This window comes from Pongo abelii, chromosome 18, assembly GCF_028885655.2.
Source record: "Pongo abelii isolate AG06213 chromosome 18, NHGRI_mPonAbe1-v2.0_pri, whole genome shotgun sequence".
In the NCBI taxonomy this organism is placed as follows: domain Eukaryota; kingdom Metazoa; phylum Chordata; class Mammalia; order Primates; family Hominidae; genus Pongo; species Pongo abelii.
In genome coordinates this window covers 3919809-3940687 of record NC_072003.2, presented here as the reverse complement: position 1 = coordinate 3940687, position 20879 = coordinate 3919809, and the positions used below count along the sequence as shown (strand labels likewise).

General features: G+C 51.6%; 1 protein-coding gene across 4 annotated transcripts in view; it reads left to right on the top strand.

Annotated features, from left to right (window-relative positions):
* CREBBP (CREB binding protein) overlaps nt 1-20420 on the top strand; it is a 154868-nt gene extending 134448 nt beyond the window's left edge. For all 4 annotated transcript variants that reach the window (XM_002826060.5, XM_054533356.2, XM_054533355.2 and 1 more), the window contains 10 exons: nt 121-198; nt 514-581; nt 4909-5059; nt 5733-5879; nt 6790-6903; nt 8620-8785; nt 9231-9398; nt 13496-13657; nt 13960-14241; nt 15609-20420. In XM_002826060.5, the coding sequence (XP_002826106.3) occupies nt 121-198; nt 514-581; nt 4909-5059; nt 5733-5879; nt 6790-6903; nt 8620-8785; nt 9231-9398; nt 13496-13657; nt 13960-14241; nt 15609-17768 (3496 nt within the window). In that variant the 3' untranslated portion in view covers nt 17769-20420. The remainder of the gene's footprint in view (nt 1-120; nt 199-513; nt 582-4908; nt 5060-5732; nt 5880-6789; nt 6904-8619; nt 8786-9230; nt 9399-13495; nt 13658-13959; nt 14242-15608) is intronic.
* Nucleotides 20421-20879: the final 459 nt, after the last annotated feature.

The window sequence follows — 20879 nt, the reverse complement described above, 5'->3', positions numbered from 1 at the left end:
ATGTCAGCACTACTCAAAGTAACCCAGAGAACAAGGTGTGGACGCACACACAGACTTCTACAAGTGACTCTGGTCTTGTGGTTCCGTGTGCTTTAACAGTGCGCCTTCTTTATCTCCTAGTTTCGTTGATTGCAAGGAGTGTGGCCGGAAGATGCATCAGATTTGCGTTCTGCACTATGACATCATTTGGCCTTCAGGGTGAGTAGTTTCCCCTGGCCTGGAGGGCAGTTCTGCACAGAGCCAGTGGCGGGGCAGTTGCAGTGGCTACTGCATCTCATTCATTGTTGTCAGCAAGAATTCAGCAATTAAGAGAGATGGCAGTTGGTTCTAAATTTAAGTTCGAAGTGTTTGTCCGCTTTAGGAATTGTGGAATCAAAGCAGTCTGCCTCTTCAGTCTTTAATTTTATAATAATGTGATTTAAACTGCCAACAAAATATCTGAATGCTGCATTTTGTTGGTTTGACAATTTACATCATTATATACAGTCTCATCATACCACTATTATTTTGCAGTTTTGTGTGCGACAGCTGCTTGAAGAAAACTGGCAGACCTCGAAAAGAAAACAAATTCAGTGCTAAGAGTAAGTTTCGGGAAGCTTTCTGTTTCCTGGACTGCACATTTTAGAAACTTGTAGAAATTGTCCCCATTGTTCTTTGGTTCCTCTCAACACATGGTTCTGAGGTTTGCTTGTCAAAGATTTTCGTTAGTTTTTTCCCCAGTACTTTGTATTTTTCTTGTGTCATCCTTAAGGAGAGCCAGGCCAGTCATGAGGGTAAGAGTGCAAGAATGTTCTTCAGGGGCTTCACTGAGAATAGGCAGCACAGCTGTGAGTCCCTGAAGTCTGTGCTTCTCAGAATGGTCATCTCAGCCACGGGGCTGCTGAGCACAGAGCTCAGAGCAGGACTCGCAGCCTTGGGCTGTGGATCTTCATCGAGTGTAAAACATCTCAGTCCACCCTTAAAGGGAATATTTGGCCTGATTGTTATATGAAAGTCAGCGTTTATGATCAGCGCATGTTTTAGATGAAAGGTTAGATGTACAGTAAACTTTGTGAATTCTGAGAAAATTTGTCAACAGATTATTCTCAAGTGGTTTAGACCTAAGACCCCTCACTCCTCGTGCGTGCATGTGTGGTGTAATGTTGGCCAGCACTCTCTAACCCTGGGCCCTATGTGGGCTGCCATGGGTCTGTCCTGTGGGTGCTGGGTTCTGCTACAGTGGGGCATGAGCCATGGCCTGTGGGAACCAGCTGCCACCCCGGGAGCGGTAAGAGCCTGGCCTGCATGTGGACTTGGCTGGACATGTTACTGCAGCTGATGGTGCCTGTGCAGAAACAGAAAGAACAACCTGTTACTGCTAGAAGTAACTTTGCATGAGTAGACTTTCTTTTTTTTTTATTTGAGACATTCTCGCTCTGTCGCCAGGCTGGAGTGCAGTGGTGCAATCTCAGCTCACTGCAACCTCCACCTCCCAGGTTCAAGCGATTCTCCTGCCTCAGCCTCCCGAGTAGCTGGGACTACAGGCGCCCGCCACCACGCCCGGCTAATTTTTGTATTTTTAGTAGAAACGGGTTTCACCATGTTGGCCAGGATGGTCTCAATCTCTTGACCTTGTGATCCGCCCGCCTCGGCCTCCCGAAGCGCTGGGATTACAGCCATTAGCCACTGCGCCCAGCTGACTTTTTTTTTTTAAGACCACATTGTTATCAAAAGTTTATGGTTATTTAATCTTTATAGAGTCAATTCTCAAGTCTTGGGATGGCCTTCTGCAGCTTGACGTGCCAGGCTGTCCTTTTGCTGAGTTAAGCAGCAAACCCACACAAGAAAGGCAACTGCAGCAGTGTTCTAACATTCACTTGCCTGCTGCTCCCTACAGCTGTCACCTTTCTCTGGCAGGACAGGTGACTAGCATGTTGCTCAGGAGATCCCCAACAGAACCAGGGTCATTTGGGGAGCTCAGAGTAGAAGAGAGATGGAAATGCTAGGATGGACCATGCACTGGGGGAAGGGGAGGAGGAAGCCACCCTGTAGACTTGAGACTGAGTCTTAATTCAAGTTCAAACTCTGTTGTTAACCAACATCCAAAGTTATCCTATAGCTTACACTGCCTCTGTTAAAAACTTCTGAAATATCACTCATTGATAAACTATTGTAATACTTTTCCTTAGCTCAGTTTCTCAGCTGAGCCACTGTGACATTTCAGGCCAGGTAATCCTCTGTTTTGGGGGCTATCCTGTGCATTCTAGGATTTTAGCAGCATCCCTGGCCTGTGCCCACTCAGTGCCAGTAACACCTTCCTCAACAATTAATTATGTCTGTCAGAAATGTCTCCAGACATTGCCAGATGTCCCCTGGAGGGGCACAGTTACCTTCATTTGAGAGGCCCTGCTTCAGAGGATTCATTCTGAGTGAGTTCACTAATGCATTTGAGCAAATTGGAAGTTCTTCCCTGGGCCAGAGGCTCAGTAGCCAAAACAGAGAACCCAGAGAACTAGGCCTCCGTAGAACAGTCATTGCCGGAAAGGGGCAGGAGGTGACTGGGCAGAATGGCACAAGTGGCCCCAGAGCAGATCCAGCCCCCCTCCCACCACAGCATCCAGAAAGACCCATGGGCATTCGGTGGATGAGCCCAAGATCTAGAAATGGAACATTACAGGAGAAAAGGGTCTAGGAGACTAGAGGTAGCTCTACTCTCAGTGTGAGCGTGTGTCAGCACAGGTGTTGTGGTGTCTGATCAGAGAGTAAAGGTATGCTTCCTTAATCTTGCATTGAAAACCACCTCCTTCGCATACACCATATGCAAAACCAAATTCAGGTAGATTAAAAGCGAGAAAAGTAAACAAAACTACAGATGCATTCAGGATAAAAGTAAGATAATAATTTTATTGTGTTATGAAAAGCCTGCCTTAAAAAGATACAGTCCAGAGATGAGAAAGGAAAAGGCACAAAAGGCCCCTGTCATGCGCCATGGATGAAAATATAAGTTGAATGCCAGAAAGCGAGGGGCACAGTTTAAAGTGTTCATTTTTAGATTTAGCAAGTCTACTTTCACACATGTATCCTATAAAAATATTTGCACATATGCATAAAGGCACATACAAGGACATAACTGCAGCAATGGCAAGGAGTGATGAAAAAGTAGGAACAGTGGCCAAATCGAGTGATAACAGAAAAGGAGGCTGCACCGTGAGGAAGGTGGCGCAGCGTGCACCGCAGTGAGCACAGCCTGCGCCTAGACCCCTGTACTGTCTGAGGCCACCTCTGGTGTATGAGTCATGTATGGATCACAGGTGTCAAATAGCGAAGTTACTCTGGAAGAGTTTTTTTTGTTTGTTTTTTGGGATTTTTTTTGTTTTTTTGTTTTGTTTTGTTTTGTTTTTTGAGACAGAGTCTCGCTCTGTCGCCCACACTGGAGTGCAGTCACGCGATCTCGGCTCACTGCAAGCTCCGCCTCCCAGGTTCATGCCATTCTCCTGCCTCAGCCTCCCGAGTAGCTGGGACTACAGGCGCCCGCCACCATGCCTGTAGTCCTAATTTTTTCTGTTTTTTAGTAGAGATGGGGTTTCACCGTGTTAGCCAGGATGGTCCCGATCGCCTGACCTTGTGGTCCGCCTGCCTCGGCCTCCCAAAATGCTGGGATTACAGGCATGAGCCATCGTGCCCGACCTAATTTTGCATTTTTAGTGGAGACGGGGTTTCACCATGTTGGCCAGGCTGGTCTCGAACTCCTGACCTCAGGTGATCCACTCGCCTCAGCCTCCCAAAGTTCTGGGATTACAGGTGTGAGCCACCGTGCCCAGCTTAATTTTGTATTTTAGTAGAGATGGGGTTTCTCCGTTTTGGTCAGGTTGGTCTTGAACTCCTGACCTCAGGTGATCCGCCTGCCTCGGCTTCCCAAAGTGCTGGAATTACAGGCGTGAGCCATTGTGCCCGGGCACATTTTTCTTTTTAAATCATTTTTATTCAGGTACAACTTATCCAAAAATCAGCACCACTGGTTTGTTTATTGCAGAAAAATGAAATTTAGAAGTTTGGTCTAAATTTTCCAGCTCGCTAAGGAATCTTCTAAAATTCCCAATTTTCCTATTTCTCACTAATGTAGGAAATATTTAAAAGCCAGCAAAGAAGAAAACATCTTTTAAAATCTCATTGTCTATACGTAATCACTAAGAACCTTTTGCAACTTCCCCTTAGAGTTTTTTAACCTGTATATGAGGAGTTCTCTGTCCTGAAGTAATGTCCTGCCTCTGGGTAGCTCCTGTGACAGTAGCCACCCGGGGCTGGCCCTGGGTGAGGAGGGGTAGCGGCGGGGAGGTGAGCCTAGGAAAGGCTGCCCTCGCCAAGGCTCGGAAACTTACTTCATGCACCGCACGAGGCGATGGCTCAGGGCAGGCTTGGATGTCGATACTTTGCCAGCTCCTGAGGCACCGGACAGGCTCTGGCCAGAGCTTAATTTGTTAGCCCTAGAACATTCCACGCTCACGTCAGACTCCATAGTAGGGACTTTCTCCTCAGAGCTGGGCAGGAGGAGCCCACTGAGGGTGTGCCATCTCTGCCCTCCAGGGAAAGCAGGAAGCAAGAGGGAAACATCCCTTTGCTGTGCCCTAGAGCCCCTGTCAATTTTGGACCCACCTCTATAGGTCTTCTGCCCTGTACTGTTAGAAAAAGATGCAGGTTACCTAGGCACGTAAACGGTTTTCAAGAGTGGAGTGCCTGAGATCCCAGAGTCCACCTTTCCCTTATATAACACTACTGTCACAGGACAGATTAGATTTCTTCCGTGTTTAGAGAACATTAGTCCTTTAAAATATCAGCCTGTGCTGCAAAGTGGGGTGGATTCTCTAGTCTCAGTCACTGTTTCAGCAGTGCTGTTGAAGCCCTCTCACCTGCTCCTTCTGGACTTCCTAGGGCTGCAGACCACAAGACTGGGAAACCACTTGGAAGACCGAGTGAACAAATTTTTGCGGCGACAGAATCACCCTGAAGCCGGGGAGGTTTTTGTCCGAGTGGTGGCCAGCTCAGACAAGACGGTGGAGGTCAAGCCCGGGATGAAGTCACGGTCAGTGTGCCTGCTCTCTACAGTGCTCTGCGAGCAGTCCCCACGCCTGCTTGCCAGAACCTGCTCTCTACAAAGCTCTTGAGTTTGAGGTCATCCTTCAAAGACTTTGCAGCAGCGAATGCGTGCAGTAGCCCCCTCAGCTGCGGTTGTCCTGTCTGGGGTTTTAGTTACCCGATACAGTGCAGTAAGCTATTTTGAGAGAGAGACCACATAACATATTACAGTATACTGTTTATAATTGTCTTGTTTTATTATTGCTTATTCCTGTTAATCTCTTGCTGTGCCTAATTTATAAATTAAAATTTTGTGACCAGTACAGGTGTATAAGAAAAAACGCATAGAGGTTAATACTGTCCACGGTTTCCAGCATCCACTGCTGGTCTTGGAACATACACCCCGTGGATAAGGGGGACTGCTGTATAGCCAGTCCTCCTCAGAATCCCGTATTTCATTCACAGGGTGCAGTTCCCTAGTGAGGGAAACTGGTCAGAAAGCAGGTGCTCCCTGCTCCGGGGCTGATTGGCCCATAGGGAGGACTCCAGGCCACGGTCTGAGGAGGTGGCTATGCCTCCGCTCATCTGCAGTGGCCAGAGTTAGAGGAGCAGGCCTGGTGTGCAGAAGCACCTTGTCAGCAACAGCCTTTGTAAATGTCCGGCTCTGGCTTTTGTTTCAGGTTTGTGGATTCTGGGGAAATGTCTGAATCTTTCCCATATCGAACCAAAGCTCTGTTTGCTTTTGAGGAAATTGACGGCGTGGATGTCTGCTTTTTTGGAATGCACGTCCAAGAATATGGCTCTGATTGCCCCCCTCCAAACACAAGGTAGTTTTCCAGCTCCTTCCGGAGTGTGTCATTCAGTGAGCTGTGTTAGGATAGACCAGGGCCCTTAAGTGTCCCAGAGGAGCCTGTGAGCCTTCATAGGGGATTAAAGTAAATCAAACCACAGTTAACTAACCAAAGTAGTTAGTTTTGTTTTCCATTAAACTAGCGGGAAATGAACTGTTGAGATGACTGCAGTTAGTGTGTTTTGTGTGGCAAGTTTGTGTGGGACCCGCTCTTACCTAAGGCAGGTAAACGTGGGGAGTTGGGATGGGACAGCCTGGCACCTGAACAGAGGAAGTAGCTCTGCCACGAGGGACTTCATGTGCAGTCAGGAACCTGGGCAAGAGGGAACTAAAAGTGGCTTTTCTCAGTTTGCCCTAACTGTGGCTCTCTGTGCCGAGTGGTGCCATTCATCCTTTTGTTCAGTGATGAAAACTGAATTCCATTTAACTGGTTGGCAGCAGGGTTGGTGACCGGTTGGTTTTTGGTTTTTGGTTTGTTTGTTTGTTTGTTTATCACATCCTGTTTGGTGGCCAGTGTAAATACCATCAAAACAAAAACTGGCCAATCACAGCACTGTGGGAGGCCGAGGTGGGAGGATCACTGGAGCACAGGAGTTTGAGACAAGTCTGGGCAACAAAGTGAGACCCTATCTCTACAAAAAATAAATTATCTGGGCATGATGGTACATGCCTTGTCATCCTAACTACGTGGGAGTCTGAGGCAGGAGAATTGCTTGAGCCCATGAGGTTGAGGCTGCAGTGAGCTGTGACCACATCACCACATTGCAGCCTGAATGACAGAGGAAGACCCTGTGTAAAAATTAAACTTCCAGGGTGTTTTTTGTTGCTTGTGTTTGATTTCAAATTTGAGGGATACCCTGAGTTAAACATGTGCCTCCTTCCCACAGGCGTGTGTACATTTCTTATCTGGATAGTATTCATTTCTTCCGGCCACGTTGCCTCCGCACAGCCGTTTACCATGAGATCCTTATTGGATATTTAGAGTATGTGAAGAAATTGGGGTGAGTTTGGATTAAATTATTTGGAACTAGTAAAAACCCTTTATTTTTTACTGTATGTTTATTCTGTGAAATAATGGGTATTTTAAGTTTTATGTGTTTTTATTTTTACTTCCTAAGATAAATTCAGAATCTCCAAAGCTCCTCTTTCCAGGTGCTCCCCGAGCCTCACAGGTCTGGCTCCTGGGCACGTAGCAAGCTCTTTCCCTACCTTTACTTCCTTTTCATTCCCTTTTTTTTTTTTTTTAACTTTATTGAGGCAAAATTTACATATCATAGAATTCCCCTTTTTTGGATGTATGATTCAGTGGTTTTTAGTAACTTTACGCATTAGTGCAACTATCACAAGTCAGTTTCAGAACATTGTTATTGGCCTATAAGATCCCTCTTGCTGCGGTGGATCATCTGAAGTCAGGAGTTCAAGACCAGCCTGACCAACATGGTGAAACCCCATCTCTACTAAAAATTAAAAAAAGGCAAGGCGCAGTGGCTCACACCTGTAATCCTAGTACTTTGGGAGGCCGAGGCGGGCAGATCACAAGGTCAGGAGTTTGAGACCAGCCTGACCAACATGGTGAAACCCCGTCTCTACTAAAAATACAAAAGTTAGCCGGGCATGGTAGCATGAGCCTGTAATCCCAGGTACTCAAGAGGCTGAGGCAGGAGAATTGCTTGAACCCAGGAGGCGGGGTGTTGCAGTGAGCTGAGATTGTGCCACTGCACTCCAGCGTGGGCGACAGAGCAAGACTCCATCTCAAAAAAAAAAAAAGAAAAAGAAAAATACAAAAAAATTGGCTCACCCAGTCTGTAATCCTAGTACTTTGGGAGGCCAAGGCAGGTGGATCACCTGAGATCAGGAGTTCAAGACCAGCCTGACCAACATGGTGAAACCCTGTCTCTACTAAAAATACAAAAAATTAGCCGGGCGTGGTGGCAGGTGCCTAGGGTAATCCCAGCTACTCAGGAGGCGGGGGCAGGAGAATCACTTGAACCAGGGAGACGGAGGTTGCGGTGAGTCAAGATCATGCCATTGCACTCCACCCTGGGCAACAAGAATGAAACTCTGCCCCCCAAAAAAAAAGAAAAGAAAAAAAATTTTCCTCCTGCCCCTTGCTGTTAATCCATCCCTGCCCCAGGCGACCACTAATCTACTTTGTCTCTCTGAATTTGTCTTTTGTGAAACCTTTGTGTAAACGGAACCCTGCAGTGTATGCTGTCTTGGGTCTGGCTTCCTTCTCTAGCACTTGGTTTCTGTACTCTAGACCTGCCCCATTCGCTTCTGAAACTTGAAAAGGTTAGGGGCATTTGATCAAAGTATCTTGAACAGAATGAATGAGGTTTATGTTGACATTGACCCTTGGAGAGAAATAGTCAACTGAACTGCCTTTACAGTGCACAGGAGGAAGGGGATGGCATTGCCTTGATGAGCCATCATATTCCCTGGTTCTTTAATGAGGCCTCAGGTTTCCTTTGCAGCCTTGGCCCTGCCCTGTGTGTGCACCCCGAGGGAGAAGTGTTTCAGGGCCAATTTGCAGGCTTGCATTTGCTCAGGATAAAGTTCCAGGCTTGCCCCCACCACACCCAGCCTTGTGGGCATTCATTCTCTCTCTCTGGTTACTTCTGTCCTGGCTTTAGTCCTTGCTCCTCTGCTATAACTCCTTAAAGGCAGGGCCAATTTCACTGGCACTTTCATCTGACGTGTGTGCGTGGGTCCTGCAGGTACGTGACAGGGCACATCTGGGCCTGTCCTCCAAGTGAAGGAGATGATTACATCTTCCATTGCCACCCACCTGATCAAAAAATACCCAAGCCAAAACGACTGCAGGAGTGGTACAAAAAGATGCTGGACAAGGCGTTTGCAGAGCGGATCATTCATGACTACAAGGTACCGGTGCTGAAGGAAGGTGGTGGCTTTTGTCACAACTGAGTGAAGGATATTTGTGTGCCTTTTTCTTGCATTCGCATACTTGTTAATTACCTTCACTTATGAGGATTAGAAAGCAGAAAAATAAAAGCCTAAAGTGAGAACTTAGAAGCATTTTCTTCAGCTGATTGAGGCTTTCCCCTGGCCGTCTGAGAGCAGCACAGTTGGAGCTGTTTCCATCAGTGGGCATTGGGGCCTGTGCATCACTGTTGCACACATAGGGGCTCCAGCACTGTGGTGGGGGGTGCACATGTGTGGGGGTCTGCTGCACTGTGGTGGGGGGGCACACATGCATGGGATTCTGCCACACCGTGGTGAGGGGCGCACTTGCATGGGGGTCTGTCGCACCATGGTGGGGGGCGCGCGTTCATGGCCCTCATGTCACTGTTGTGCTTTGCCCACTCAGGATATTTTCAAACAAGCAACTGAAGACAGGCTCACCAGTGCCAAGGAACTGCCCTATTTTGAAGGTGATTTCTGGCCCAATGTGTTAGAAGAGAGCATTAAGGAACTAGAACAAGAAGAAGAGGAGAGGAAAAAGGAAGAGAGCACTGCAGCCAGTGAAACTACTGAGGTACAGACCCTTCTCTGAGCCCCACTGCCCACGTGTCCCGTTGGAGCTGCAGGGTGGCAGGCTGGGAGGCGCGTGTCGACTGTTAGGTCCTTTCTGTGGTGGTGTCTCCATTCACACACGTACATCGACACCACCTGCAGCACAGGGCGTTGGTGGGCAGCAGTGTGGGCTCTGCACTCTCTGCACAGTGGATGCTCTGGGGAGCTGGGGGTCCACTTAGACTCGGAGAGGGAAGAGAGGAAGACAGAAAATGGGACATGTGGCAGTCAGGACACAACCCGCTGATGTAAAAAGTGAGTCGAGGAGGCACAGGGTTGCCAGGCCTTGTCCCCATGTTTGGTGGCCACTCCGCACGTGGTGCTCATGCCCTGCTGCCCTCTCTCCTTGGCGCTGCCCCTGAGTGCCAGGCAGTGCAGACTGAGCCAAACAAAACCCCATCCCTGGCCGGGCACAGTGGCGCACACCTGTAACCCCGCACTTTGGGAGGCCGAGGCAGGCGGATCACAAGGTCAGGAAATGGAGACCAGCCTGGCTAACACAGTGAAACCGCATCTCTACTAAAAATACAAAAATTTAGCCGGGTGTGGTAGGGGGCACCTGTAATCCCAGCTACGAGGGAGGCTGAGGCAGGAGAATCACTTGAACCCGGGAGGCAGAGGTTGCAGTGAGCCTAGATCATGCCATTGCACTCCAGCCCGGGAGACAGTGCGAGACTCCGTTTCAAAACAAACAAAACCCCATCTCTGCCCCCAAGGGAGTGGCTGTGTCCTGGTAGGATGTGAAACAAAAAGAACCCAGACCCAAGCATGGTGTGCTCTGAGCATGGCAGAGCTCTGAAGGGGAAGGAGCCTTGGGGAGGTGACGTGTGGGCCAGACCCGCCCACCACAGGAAGGTGCTGGAAGAGGACCCGCCAGGCAGTGGGAGGAGGCGCGCCGTGTACGGGTTTGTGCGGCTGTCTGGGGAAGAGATGATGGTGGCGTGGGTGTGGGCTGTAGCTGTAGGTGCAGGGAGAGCGATGACGAATGTTGAAGGCTGCAGCCCCAGAACTCGGGACAGGCGATTGTGACCAGTGAGGAAAAGCGGTGAATGGAGGTGGCTCTTTCGTGGGCCGCTGCCATGGGTGAGGCAGCTGGGAGCCGGCTGGGGACGTATTGCCACTCTGGTGCCTGTCCCATATGAGAGCAGGTCTGTGAGGTGGGTGCCGGATGGGCTGCAGGCTGAGAGTGGGGCCTGGGCCGCTTCCGCCACACACACTCGTGCTCACTGCACAGGTGGTTGAGAGGCAGCCACCTGCTGGATGGCGCCCCAGAGTGTCATTCGTAGGACAGAGGAGGTGCGGGCAGGGGGTGGCGTGGGTTTGCGCCCCAGGTGGCTCCTAAGCAGAGCTCCTGGCCTGTTGTTTTCGGACTTGCTCCCGCTGGAGTGTAGCTGGTCTCACTGGTGTCTGGTGAGTTAATGCTTGAGTTTCATCTCCTAAGGGTGACACGGGAGGTTACCGCGTCCAAGACAGGCTTTGCGCAGCTGAGTTCCACCCCAGGAGGGGGCACCTGCCTGTGGCAGGTTGTCCAGAAGACAGGCCTGATAGGGGCTCCTGCTGGGGCAGCCTTCTCTGTGCATCAGGGACATGCATGTGTTAGGAGGCGGGATGCTGAGGTGTCGGCATGTAGACCTGCTGTCCCTTGTGTGTTTGGTTCATGGACAACAATGGGCAGGGGACATGCCTTCGTCAGCAACATCCAGGAGCTCGCTCTGGGGGTCAGCCTTAGTGAGGGCCGGTGCGTGGGGTGAAGCACTGCTTTGCCATTAGCTCTGCTCTGCATCATGCTGTCAAGTCTGGGAAATGGGGAAAGGATCGCGATAGTGTCAGGTGGGGCGAGAAACGGAACCAGCTCCCTGTGTGCAGTCCCAGCTTCGTGAGGAATGTCACAAACACGGAGACAAATGTGCCCAGGGAAAGCTCCAGAACACAGAACACTGCTGCTCGGGAAGACCAGAAAAACAAAACTTTTTAAAATTACTTCTCTATGTTTTCTTAATTTCATGAACATATTTATTTTATAATTTTGTAAAAATAGACTTCCAGGCCGGGCGTGGTGGCTCACGCCTATAATCCCAGCACTTTGGGAGGCCAAGGCAGGTGGATCACTTGAGGTCAGAAGTTTGAGACCAGCTTGGCCAACATGGTGAAACCTCGTCTCTACTAAAAATACAAAAATTAGCCAGGTGTGGTGGCACACGCCTGTAGTCCCATCTACTTGGGAGGCTGAGGCAGGAGAATCACTTGAACCCGGGAGGCACAGGTTGCAGTAAGCCAAGATTGTGCCACTGCACTCCAGCCTGGCGACAGAGTGAGACTCCATCTCAAAAAAAATAGGCTTCCTTTGTTTTAAGGCTGACACAAAAATTGAGCAGAGAGTTCCAGTATATTGCAGCACCCAGTTTCTCCTGTTACTAATGTCTTACCTTAGTGTGGCACATTTGCTGCCACAGTGAGCCATTTGTTGATGTTGATGCATTATTATTAAGTCCACACTTCATTCCAGTTTCTTCAGTTTTCCCCTTATGTCCCTTTTCTGATCCTGCGGAGGACCCACGTGATATTTGGGCTCCTCGGGCTCCTTGTCAGTGGGGCGGGAATTTTTTTTTTTTTTTTTTTTTTTTTTTTTTTTGAGATGGAGTCTCTCGCTCTGTTGCCCAGGCTGGCGTGCAGTGGCGCCATCTCGGCTCACTGCAAGCTCCGCCTCCCGGGTTCACACCATTCTCCTGCCTCAGCCTCCCGAGTAGCTGGGACCACAGGCACCCGCCACCACGCCCAGCTAATTTTTTGTGTTTTTAGTAGAGACGGGGTTTCACAGTGTTAGCCAGGTTGGTCTTGATCTCCTGACCTCGAGATCCGCCTGCCTTGGCCTTCCAAAGTGCTAGGATTACAGATGTGAGCCACCCCGCCAGACTGGATTGTTGAATTCTCTCTGGACTGACCCCTCTCTTTGAACACCAAGAGTCTCTCTCATCTTATTAAAAATGAAACTCTCTGGCTGGGCGCGGTGGTTCATGCCTGTAATCTCAGCACTTTGGGAGGCCCAGGCGGGCGGATCACCTGAGGTCCGGAGTTCAAGACCAGCCTGACCAACATGGTGAAATCCCATCTCTACTAAAAATACAAAAATTAGCTGGGTGTTGTGGCCTGCACCTATAATCTCAGGTACTAGGGAGGCTCAGACAGGAGAATCGCTTGAACCTTGGAGGCAGAGATTGCAGTGAGCTGAGATCGCGTTATTGCCCTTCAGCTTGGGTTACAAGAGCGAGACTCTGTCTCAAAAAAAATGATAAGTAGCCGGGTATGGTGGTGGGTGCCTGTAATCCCAGCTACTCAGGAGGCTGAGGCAGGAGAATCACTTGAACCCAAGATCACACCACTGCACTCCAGCCTGGCAACAAGAGCAAAACTCTGTCTCTCAAAAAAGATAAAGCTCTCTGTTAAAGTGTAAATGAGTGACAAGCCTGCGTTCTTTACAGAGGAGGAGCCTGTGGGCTGAGAGCAAGCCCACCTTCAGCCAGTCAGTCGCAGCACTAATGGCCCCGGCAGGGAGCCAGCCTGCTCTCCGCGGGGCTTGAGTGGACCCTGCAGGGGTCTCGGAGTCCCGGCTCTTGATGGGGCAGCTGCTTTTCCCATCAGCAGCTTTCCTGTCTCCTGGAAGCTCTCATGCTTTCTCGGGTATGTAGAGCCTTCCTCAAGGCAGACAGCTGCTGACCACAGTTGTGACATGGAATCTTCTGCGTATGGTTGTGGCACAGTGGAAACAGTCCCCACTGCCCTCATTTGTTAATTTCTGAACTCGCACTCTGGGTCTCTTTTCCCCTCTAAAGGCAGCGTGGCATAAAGCTGATAATGACACCAGCCTGGCCGAGGACAGGCCCTGCTCTGTTCTCAAGGCAGCAGCACCTACAGCCACCTGTGGCCGTTCACGTATGGGGTCTGCCTGGTGTTGACCTGCTTTGGCCTGAGCTTTCTGATGCCCACGGCCTGGGAGCTGGGCATCCATGCCAAGTGTGGAGGGGCAGTTGCCTGGTCTCACAACCTTGCGTGTTGTTGCAGGGCAGTCAGGGCGACAGCAAGAATGCCAAGAAGAAGAACAACAAGAAAACCAACAAGAACAAAAGCAGCATCAGCCGCGCCAACAAGAAGAAGCCCAGCATGCCCAACGTGTCCAATGACCTATCCCAGAAGCTGTATGCCACCATGGAGAAGCACAAGGAGGTAGGCGCGGGCTGCAGTGCTGCAGCCGTGCCTCCGGCCGAGAGGAGGGAAAGACTTGCAGCTGGCGGTCGTGGGCCCGCGTGCAGGTCTGTGGTGGGAGGGAAGTGGCCCCCAGGAAACCAGGTGGACCAGTTGGGTGACATCATGCAACGTGTCACCAATTCCGTTCCATCCCAAGGCATCAGGGCCATCAGGCTCAGCCACCTGCCTATTCTGCAGGCTGGGTGGCTGCGCCTGCCCTGAGCTCACCACTGGAGGTGCCATGTCGCTTGTGTGGGACTAAAGCCCCTCCTCTCCTGTAGGTCTTCTTCGTGATCCACCTGCACGCTGGGCCTGTCATCAACACCCTGCCCCCCATCGTCGACCCCGACCCCCTGCTCAGCTGTGACCTCATGGATGGGCGCGACGCCTTCCTCACACTCGCCAGAGACAAGCACTGGGAGTTCTCCTCCTTGCGCCGCTCCAAGTGGTCCACGCTCTGCATGCTGGTGGAGCTGCACACCCAGGGCCAGGACCGCTTTGTCTACACCTGCAACGAGTGCAAGCACCACGTGGAGACGCGCTGGCACTGCACTGTGTGCGAGGTAGGCCCTGCCCCCACCCCCACCCCCGCAGCCGGCCCGGGGTCTGACAAAGCATCCTGTCCCTTTGCATGGGTGCCAGGGTTGGCGTCTGTTCCTGATGGCGGCTGCACTGACTCCTCCAGAACTAGGACAGCGTCACACAGCAGAAGGCGTTGCTGTGTGTGTGTTTCCTAAACCTGCTCTGTGTAGCCACAGCCACAGGCCTGACCCTGGGGACAGCCAGAGGGAGGATCTACTGGGAAGTCTGGCCTGTCTATGCCCAGTTCTAGTCTTGCTAAACGGCTGGAAACACCCGCTGTCCTGTTGGCGGCTTGGGCCCCTCTGGTCACTTGTTCCTGAAGGACCCCACGGTCATGCTCCCTCACTCCCCTCTAGGAATTTTGACCCCCCTGTGAAATGACGTGGGTGTCCCTTGCATGGGCTGAGTCAGGCTGTGCAGGGCAGGCAGGTGACAGATCCCACCATCCCCCTCCCAGGACAGTCACCATCACCTGCCAACCCAGAGCCTACTCACTTGCTGCGGTGTCTGTAGCGGGGCAGAGCGGGTCCTCAGTAGAGTGAGGGCCTTTCTTCTCTCCCAACCTTCACACACTTCTTCCGCTTTCCACCTTTCTCCAGTCTCCTTTGTCCTCTTTCTAGTTTCTGAATGCGGCAGTTTTCATATCTTTTTGTGAATACAGTCATCGTATCTGGTCTTAGGGCTCCATCAGGTTGCCAGGTGCGAGCAGTTTTCAGTAACTTGGGCTTGCGTGTTGGGGAAGGCCCACTGGTGCACTGCGGATAGCCCAGGCCTTCCCAGAGGCACTTCACGGCAGCTGTCGGTGCTTTGGGAGGGACCAGCCTCCCTCAGCCTTTCACTGTCAGGCTTCATGGTTCGAGTACAGGAGTTGGACAGGCTGTGGCAAGGGCCAATGTGACTCCCAGGTCAGAGGAAGTCGGAAGGAAGGGGGCTGGTGTCTACTGTCCATGAGCTTACAGGCCAGGGATTCTTGGGCATGGGTCAGGTTATCTTTGAGCCTTCAGGGCTGTTCCCAGGCGTGAAGGTCCTTGGGAGCAACACATAGGCAGCCCATGCCCCCATCCTGTCCCTGATCCCATCCTGTCCATGATCCCATCCTGTCCATGATCCCATTTTGTCCGTGCTCCTGTCCTGTCCGTGCTCTCGTCCTGTATGGGTCTCCTACCTGTCCGTGCTCCCTTCCTGTCCAGGTCTCCCACCTGTCTGTGCTCCCATCCTGTCTGGGTCTCCTATCCTGCGCGGGTCTCCTGGCACAGACCCAGACTTAGCGGTGGAGGGAAGCAGCCAGGGTGCCTGGTGGTACTGGGTCCCATGCTGACACCGGCCTGTCCCCTTTCCTTGCTTGCAGGACTACGACCTCTGCATCAACTGCTATAACACGAAGAGCCATGCCCATAAGATGGTGAAGTGGGGGCTGGGCCTGGATGACGAGGGCAGCAGCCAGGGCGAGCCACAGTCAAAGAGCCCCCAGGAGTCACGACGGCTGAGCATCCAGCGCTGCATCCAGTCGCTGGTGCACGCGTGCCAGTGCCGCAACGCCAACTGCTCGCTGCCATCCTGCCAGAAGATGAAGCGGGTGGTGCAGCACACCAAGGGCTGCAAACGGAAGACCAATGGGGGCTGCCCGGTGTGCAAGCAGCTCATCGCCCTCTGCTGCTACCACGCCAAGCACTGCCAAGAAAACAAATGCCCCGTGCCCTTCTGCCTCAACATCAAACACAAGCTCCGCCAGCAGCAGATCCAGCACCGCCTGCAGCAGGCCCAGCTCATGCGCCGGCGGATGGCCACCATGAACACCCGCAACGTGCCTCAGCAGAGTCTGCCTTCTCCTACCTCAGCACCGCCCGGGACCCCCACACAGCAGCCCAGCACGCCCCAGACGCCGCAGCCCCCCACCCAGCCCCAACCCTCACCCGTGAGCATGTCACCAGCTGGCTTCCCCAGCGTGGCCCGGACTCAGCCCCCCACCACGGTGTCCACAGGGAAGCCTACCAGCCAGGTGCCGGCCCCCCCACCCCCGGCCCAGCCCCCTCCTGCAGCAGTGGAAGCAGCTCGGCAGATCGAACGTGAGGCCCAGCAGCAGCAGCACCTGTACCGGGTGAACATCAACAATGGCATGCCCCCAGGACGCACGGGCATGGGGACCCCGGGGAGCCAGATGGCCCCCGTGAGCCTGAATGTGCCCCGACCCAACCAGGTGAGCGGGCCGGTCATGCCCAGCATGCCTCCCGGGCAGTGGCAGCAGGCGCCCCTTCCCCAGCAGCAGCCCATGCCAGGCTTGCCCAGGCCTGTGATATCCATGCAGGCCCAGGCGGCCGTGGCCGGGCCCCGGATGCCCAGCGTGCAGCCGCCCAGGAGCATTTCACCCAGCGCTCTGCAAGACCTGCTGCGGACCCTGAAGTCGCCCAGCTCCCCTCAGCAGCAACAGCAGGTGCTGAACATTCTCAAATCAAACCCGCAGCTAATGGCAGCTTTCATCAAACAGCGCACAGCCAAGTACGTGGCCAATCAGCCCGGCATGCAGCCCCAGCCTGGCCTCCAGTCCCAGCCCGGCATGCAACCCCAGCCTGGCATGCACCAGCAGCCCAGCCTGCAGAACCTGAATGCCATGCAGGCTGGCGTGCCGCGGCCCGGTGTGCCTCCACAGCAGCAGGCGATGGGAGGCCTGAACCCCCAGGGCCAGGCCTTGAACATCATGAACCCAGGACACAACCCCAACATGGCGAGTATGAATCCACAGTACCGAGAAATGCTACGGAGGCAGCTGCTGCAGCAGCAGCAGCAACAGCAGCAGCAACAACAGCAACAACAGCAGCAGCAGCAGCAAGGGAGTGCCGGCATGGCTGGGGGCATGGCGGGGCACGGCCAGTTCCAGCAGCCTCAAGGACCCGGAGGCTACCCACCGGCCATGCAGCAGCAGCAGCGCATGCAGCAGCATCTCCCCCTCCAGGGCAGCTCCATGGGCCAGATGGCGGCTCAGATGGGACAGCTTGGCCAGATGGGGCAGCCGGGGCTGGGGGCAGACAGCACCCCCAACATCCAGCAAGCCCTGCAGCAGCGGATTCTGCAGCAACAGCAGATGAAGCAGCAGATTGGGTCCCCAGGCCAACCAAACCCCATGAGCCCCCAGCAACACATGCTCTCAGGACAGCCACAGGCCTCGCATCTCCCTGGCCAGCAGATCGCCACATCCCTTAGTAACCAGGTGCGGTCTCCAGCCCCTGTCCAGTCTCCACGGCCCCAGTCCCAGCCTCCACATTCCAGCCCGTCACCACGGATACAGCCCCAGCCTTCACCACACCACGTCTCACCCCAGACTGGTTCCCCCCACCCCGGACTCGCAGTCACCATGGCCAGCTCCATAGATCAGGGACACTTGGGGAACCCCGAACAGAGTGCAATGCTCCCCCAGCTGAACACCCCCAGCAGGAGTGCGCTGTCCAGCGAACTGTCCCTGGTCGGGGACACCACGGGGGACACGCTAGAGAAGTTTGTGGAGGGCTTGTAGCATTGTGAGAGCATCACTTTTTTTCCCTTTCATGTTTTTGGACCTTTTGTACTGAAAATCCAGGCATCTAGGTTCTTTTTACTCCTAGATGGAACTGCGACTTCCAAGCCATGGAAGGGTGGATTGATGTTTAAAGAAACAATACAAAGAATATATTTTTTTGTTAAAAACCAGTTGATTTAAATATCTGGTCTCTCTCTTTGGTTTTTTTTTTGGGGGGGTGGGGTTCTTTTTTTCCGTTTTGTTTTTGTTTGGGGGGAGGGGGGTTTTGTTTGGATTCTTTTTGTCGTCATTGCTGGTGACTCATGCCTTTTTTTAACGGGAAAAACAAGTTCATTATATTCATATTTTTTATTTGTATTTTCAAGACTTTAAACATTTATGTTTAAAAGTAAGAAGAAAAATAATATTCAGAACTGATTCCTGAAATAATGCAAGCTTATAATGTATCCCGATAACTTTGTGATGTTTCGGGAAGATTTTTTTCTATAGTGAACTCTGTGGGCGTCTCCCAGTATTACCCCTGGACGATAGGAATTGACTCCGGCGTGCACACACGTACACACACCCACACACATCTATCTATACATAATGGCTGAAGCCAAACTCTTGTCTTGCAGATGTAGAAATTGTTGCTTTGTTTCTCTGATAAAACTGGTTTTAGACAAAAAATAGGGATGATCACTCTTAGACCATGCTAATGTTACTAGAGAAGAAGCCTTCTTTTCTTTCTTCTATGTGAAACTTGAAATGAGGAAAAGCAATTCTAGTGTAAATCATGCAAGCGCTCTAATTACTATAAATACGAAACTCGAGAAGATTCAATCACTGTATAGAATGGTAAAATACCAACTCATTTCTTATATCATATTGTTAAATAAACTGTGTGCAACAGACAAAAAGGGTGGTCCTTCTTGAATTCATGTACATGGTATTAACACTTAGTGTTCGGGGTTTTTTGTTATGAAAATGCTGTTTTCAACATTGTATTTGGACTATGCATGTGTTTTTTTCCCCATTGTATATAAAGTACCGCTTAAAATTGATATAAATTACTGAGGTTTTTAACATGTATTCTGTTCTTTAAGATCCCTGTAAGAATGTTTAAGGTTTTTATTTATTTATATATATTTTTTGAGTCTGTTCTTTGTAAGACATGGTTCTGGTTGTTCGCTCATAGCGGAGAGGCTGGGGCTGCAGTTGTGGTTGTGGCGGTGTGGGTGGTGGCTGGGAACTGTGGCCCAGGCCCAGCGGCCGCCCAGAGGCTTTTCTTCCTGGAGACTGAGGTGGGCGGCTCAGTGTTGGCCCCACACATTCGAGGCTCACAGGTGATTGTCGCTCACAAGTTAGGGTCGTCAGTTGGTCTGAAACTGCATTTGACCCACTCCTCCATCCTCCCTGTCCATCATAGCTGCTACCCCCAGAGGCGGCGCTTCTTCCCGTGTTCAGGCGGCTCCCCCCATACACAACTCCCAGAATCTGAGGCAGAGAGTGCTCCAGGCTTGCGAGGTGCTTCCTGACTTCCCCCCACATCCTGCCGCTGCCGCGCAGCATGTCCCGTGTGGCCTTTGAGGAAATGCTGAGGGACAGACACCTTGGAGCACCAGCTCCAGTCCCTGTTACAGTGAGAAAGGTCCCCCACTTCGGGGGATACTTGGATTTAGCCACATGGTCCTGCCTCCTTTGGAGTCCAGTTCCAGGCTCCCTTACTGAGTGGGTGAGACAAGTTCACAAAAACCATAAAACTGAGAGGAGGACCATCAGCAGGGGAGCTGAAGTTCATCCCCTAGTCTACCGCCCCCAACACCCAGAGAACTCACTTTATCCCTAGTCCTCCAACAAAGGCTGGTCTAGGTGGGGGGTGATGGTAAATTTAGAAATCATGCCCCAAAGAGCTTCCATTTGGGCCCTTAACATTCACAGATATTTTTTAAATACTTGAATGCTTGGTTTTGGAATCTAAATTCGAGGAACCTGTCTAAGAAATTGGAAAGGTCCAATCTAGTTTTAGCACAGAGCTTTGAACCTTGAGTTATAAAATGTAGAATAATTAAACCAAGTAAAAATAAGACCACCATCTGGCACCCCCCACCAGCCCCCATTCACCCCATCCCAGGAGGGGAAGCACAGGCCGGGCCTCCGGTGGAGATTGCTGCCCCTGCTTGGCCTGCTGGATTCTTCACCTCCACCGTCCTCTTCATCTTTCCCACCCATAGGGAAACCTTGAGCCATGTGTTCAAACAAGAAGTGGGGCTAGAGCCCGGGAGCAGCAGCTCTAAGCCCACACTCAGAAAGTGGCGCCCTCCTGGTTGTGCAGCCTTTTAATGTGGGCAGTGGAGGGGCCTCTGTTTCAGGTTATCCTGGAATTCAAAACTTTATGTACCAACCTCATCCTCTTTGGAGTCTGCATCCTGTGCAACCGTCTTGGGCAATCCAGATGTCGAAGGATGTGACCGAGAGCATGGTCTGTGGATGCTAACCCTAAGTTTGTCATAAGGAAATTTCTGTAAGAAACCTGGAAAGCCCCAACGCTGTGTCTCATGCTGTATACTTAAGAGGAGAAGAAAAAGTCCTATATTTGTGATCAAAAAGAGGAAACTTGAAATGTGATGGTGTTTATAATAAAAGATGGTAAAACTACTTGCATTCAAAGATGGTTCAGATTGGCTAATGACTTAGAGTTAGCTCAACAGCTCGTCATTATAGGATTGCAGTTGCGGGCCGGGTGCGGTGGCTCACGCCTGTAATCCCAGCACTTTGGGAGGCCAAGGCGGGTGGATCATGAAGTCAGGAGTTCGAGACCAGCCTGGCCAAGATGGTGAAACCCCGTCTCTATTAAAATACAAAAAAATTAGCCGGGTGTGGTCTAGGCAGGCGCCTAGAATCCCAGCTACTCAGGAGGCTGAGGCAGAGAATTGCTTGAACCCGGGAGGCGGAGGTTGCAGTGAGCCGAGATCGTGCCACCACACTACAGCCTGGGCAACAGTGAGACTTCGTCTCAAAAAAAAAAAAAAAAAAGATTGTAGGTGGTGCTGGCTGGGCTTGGTGGCTCATGCCTGTAATCCCAGCACTTTGGGAGGCTGAGGCAGGCAGATCACATGGTCAGGAGTT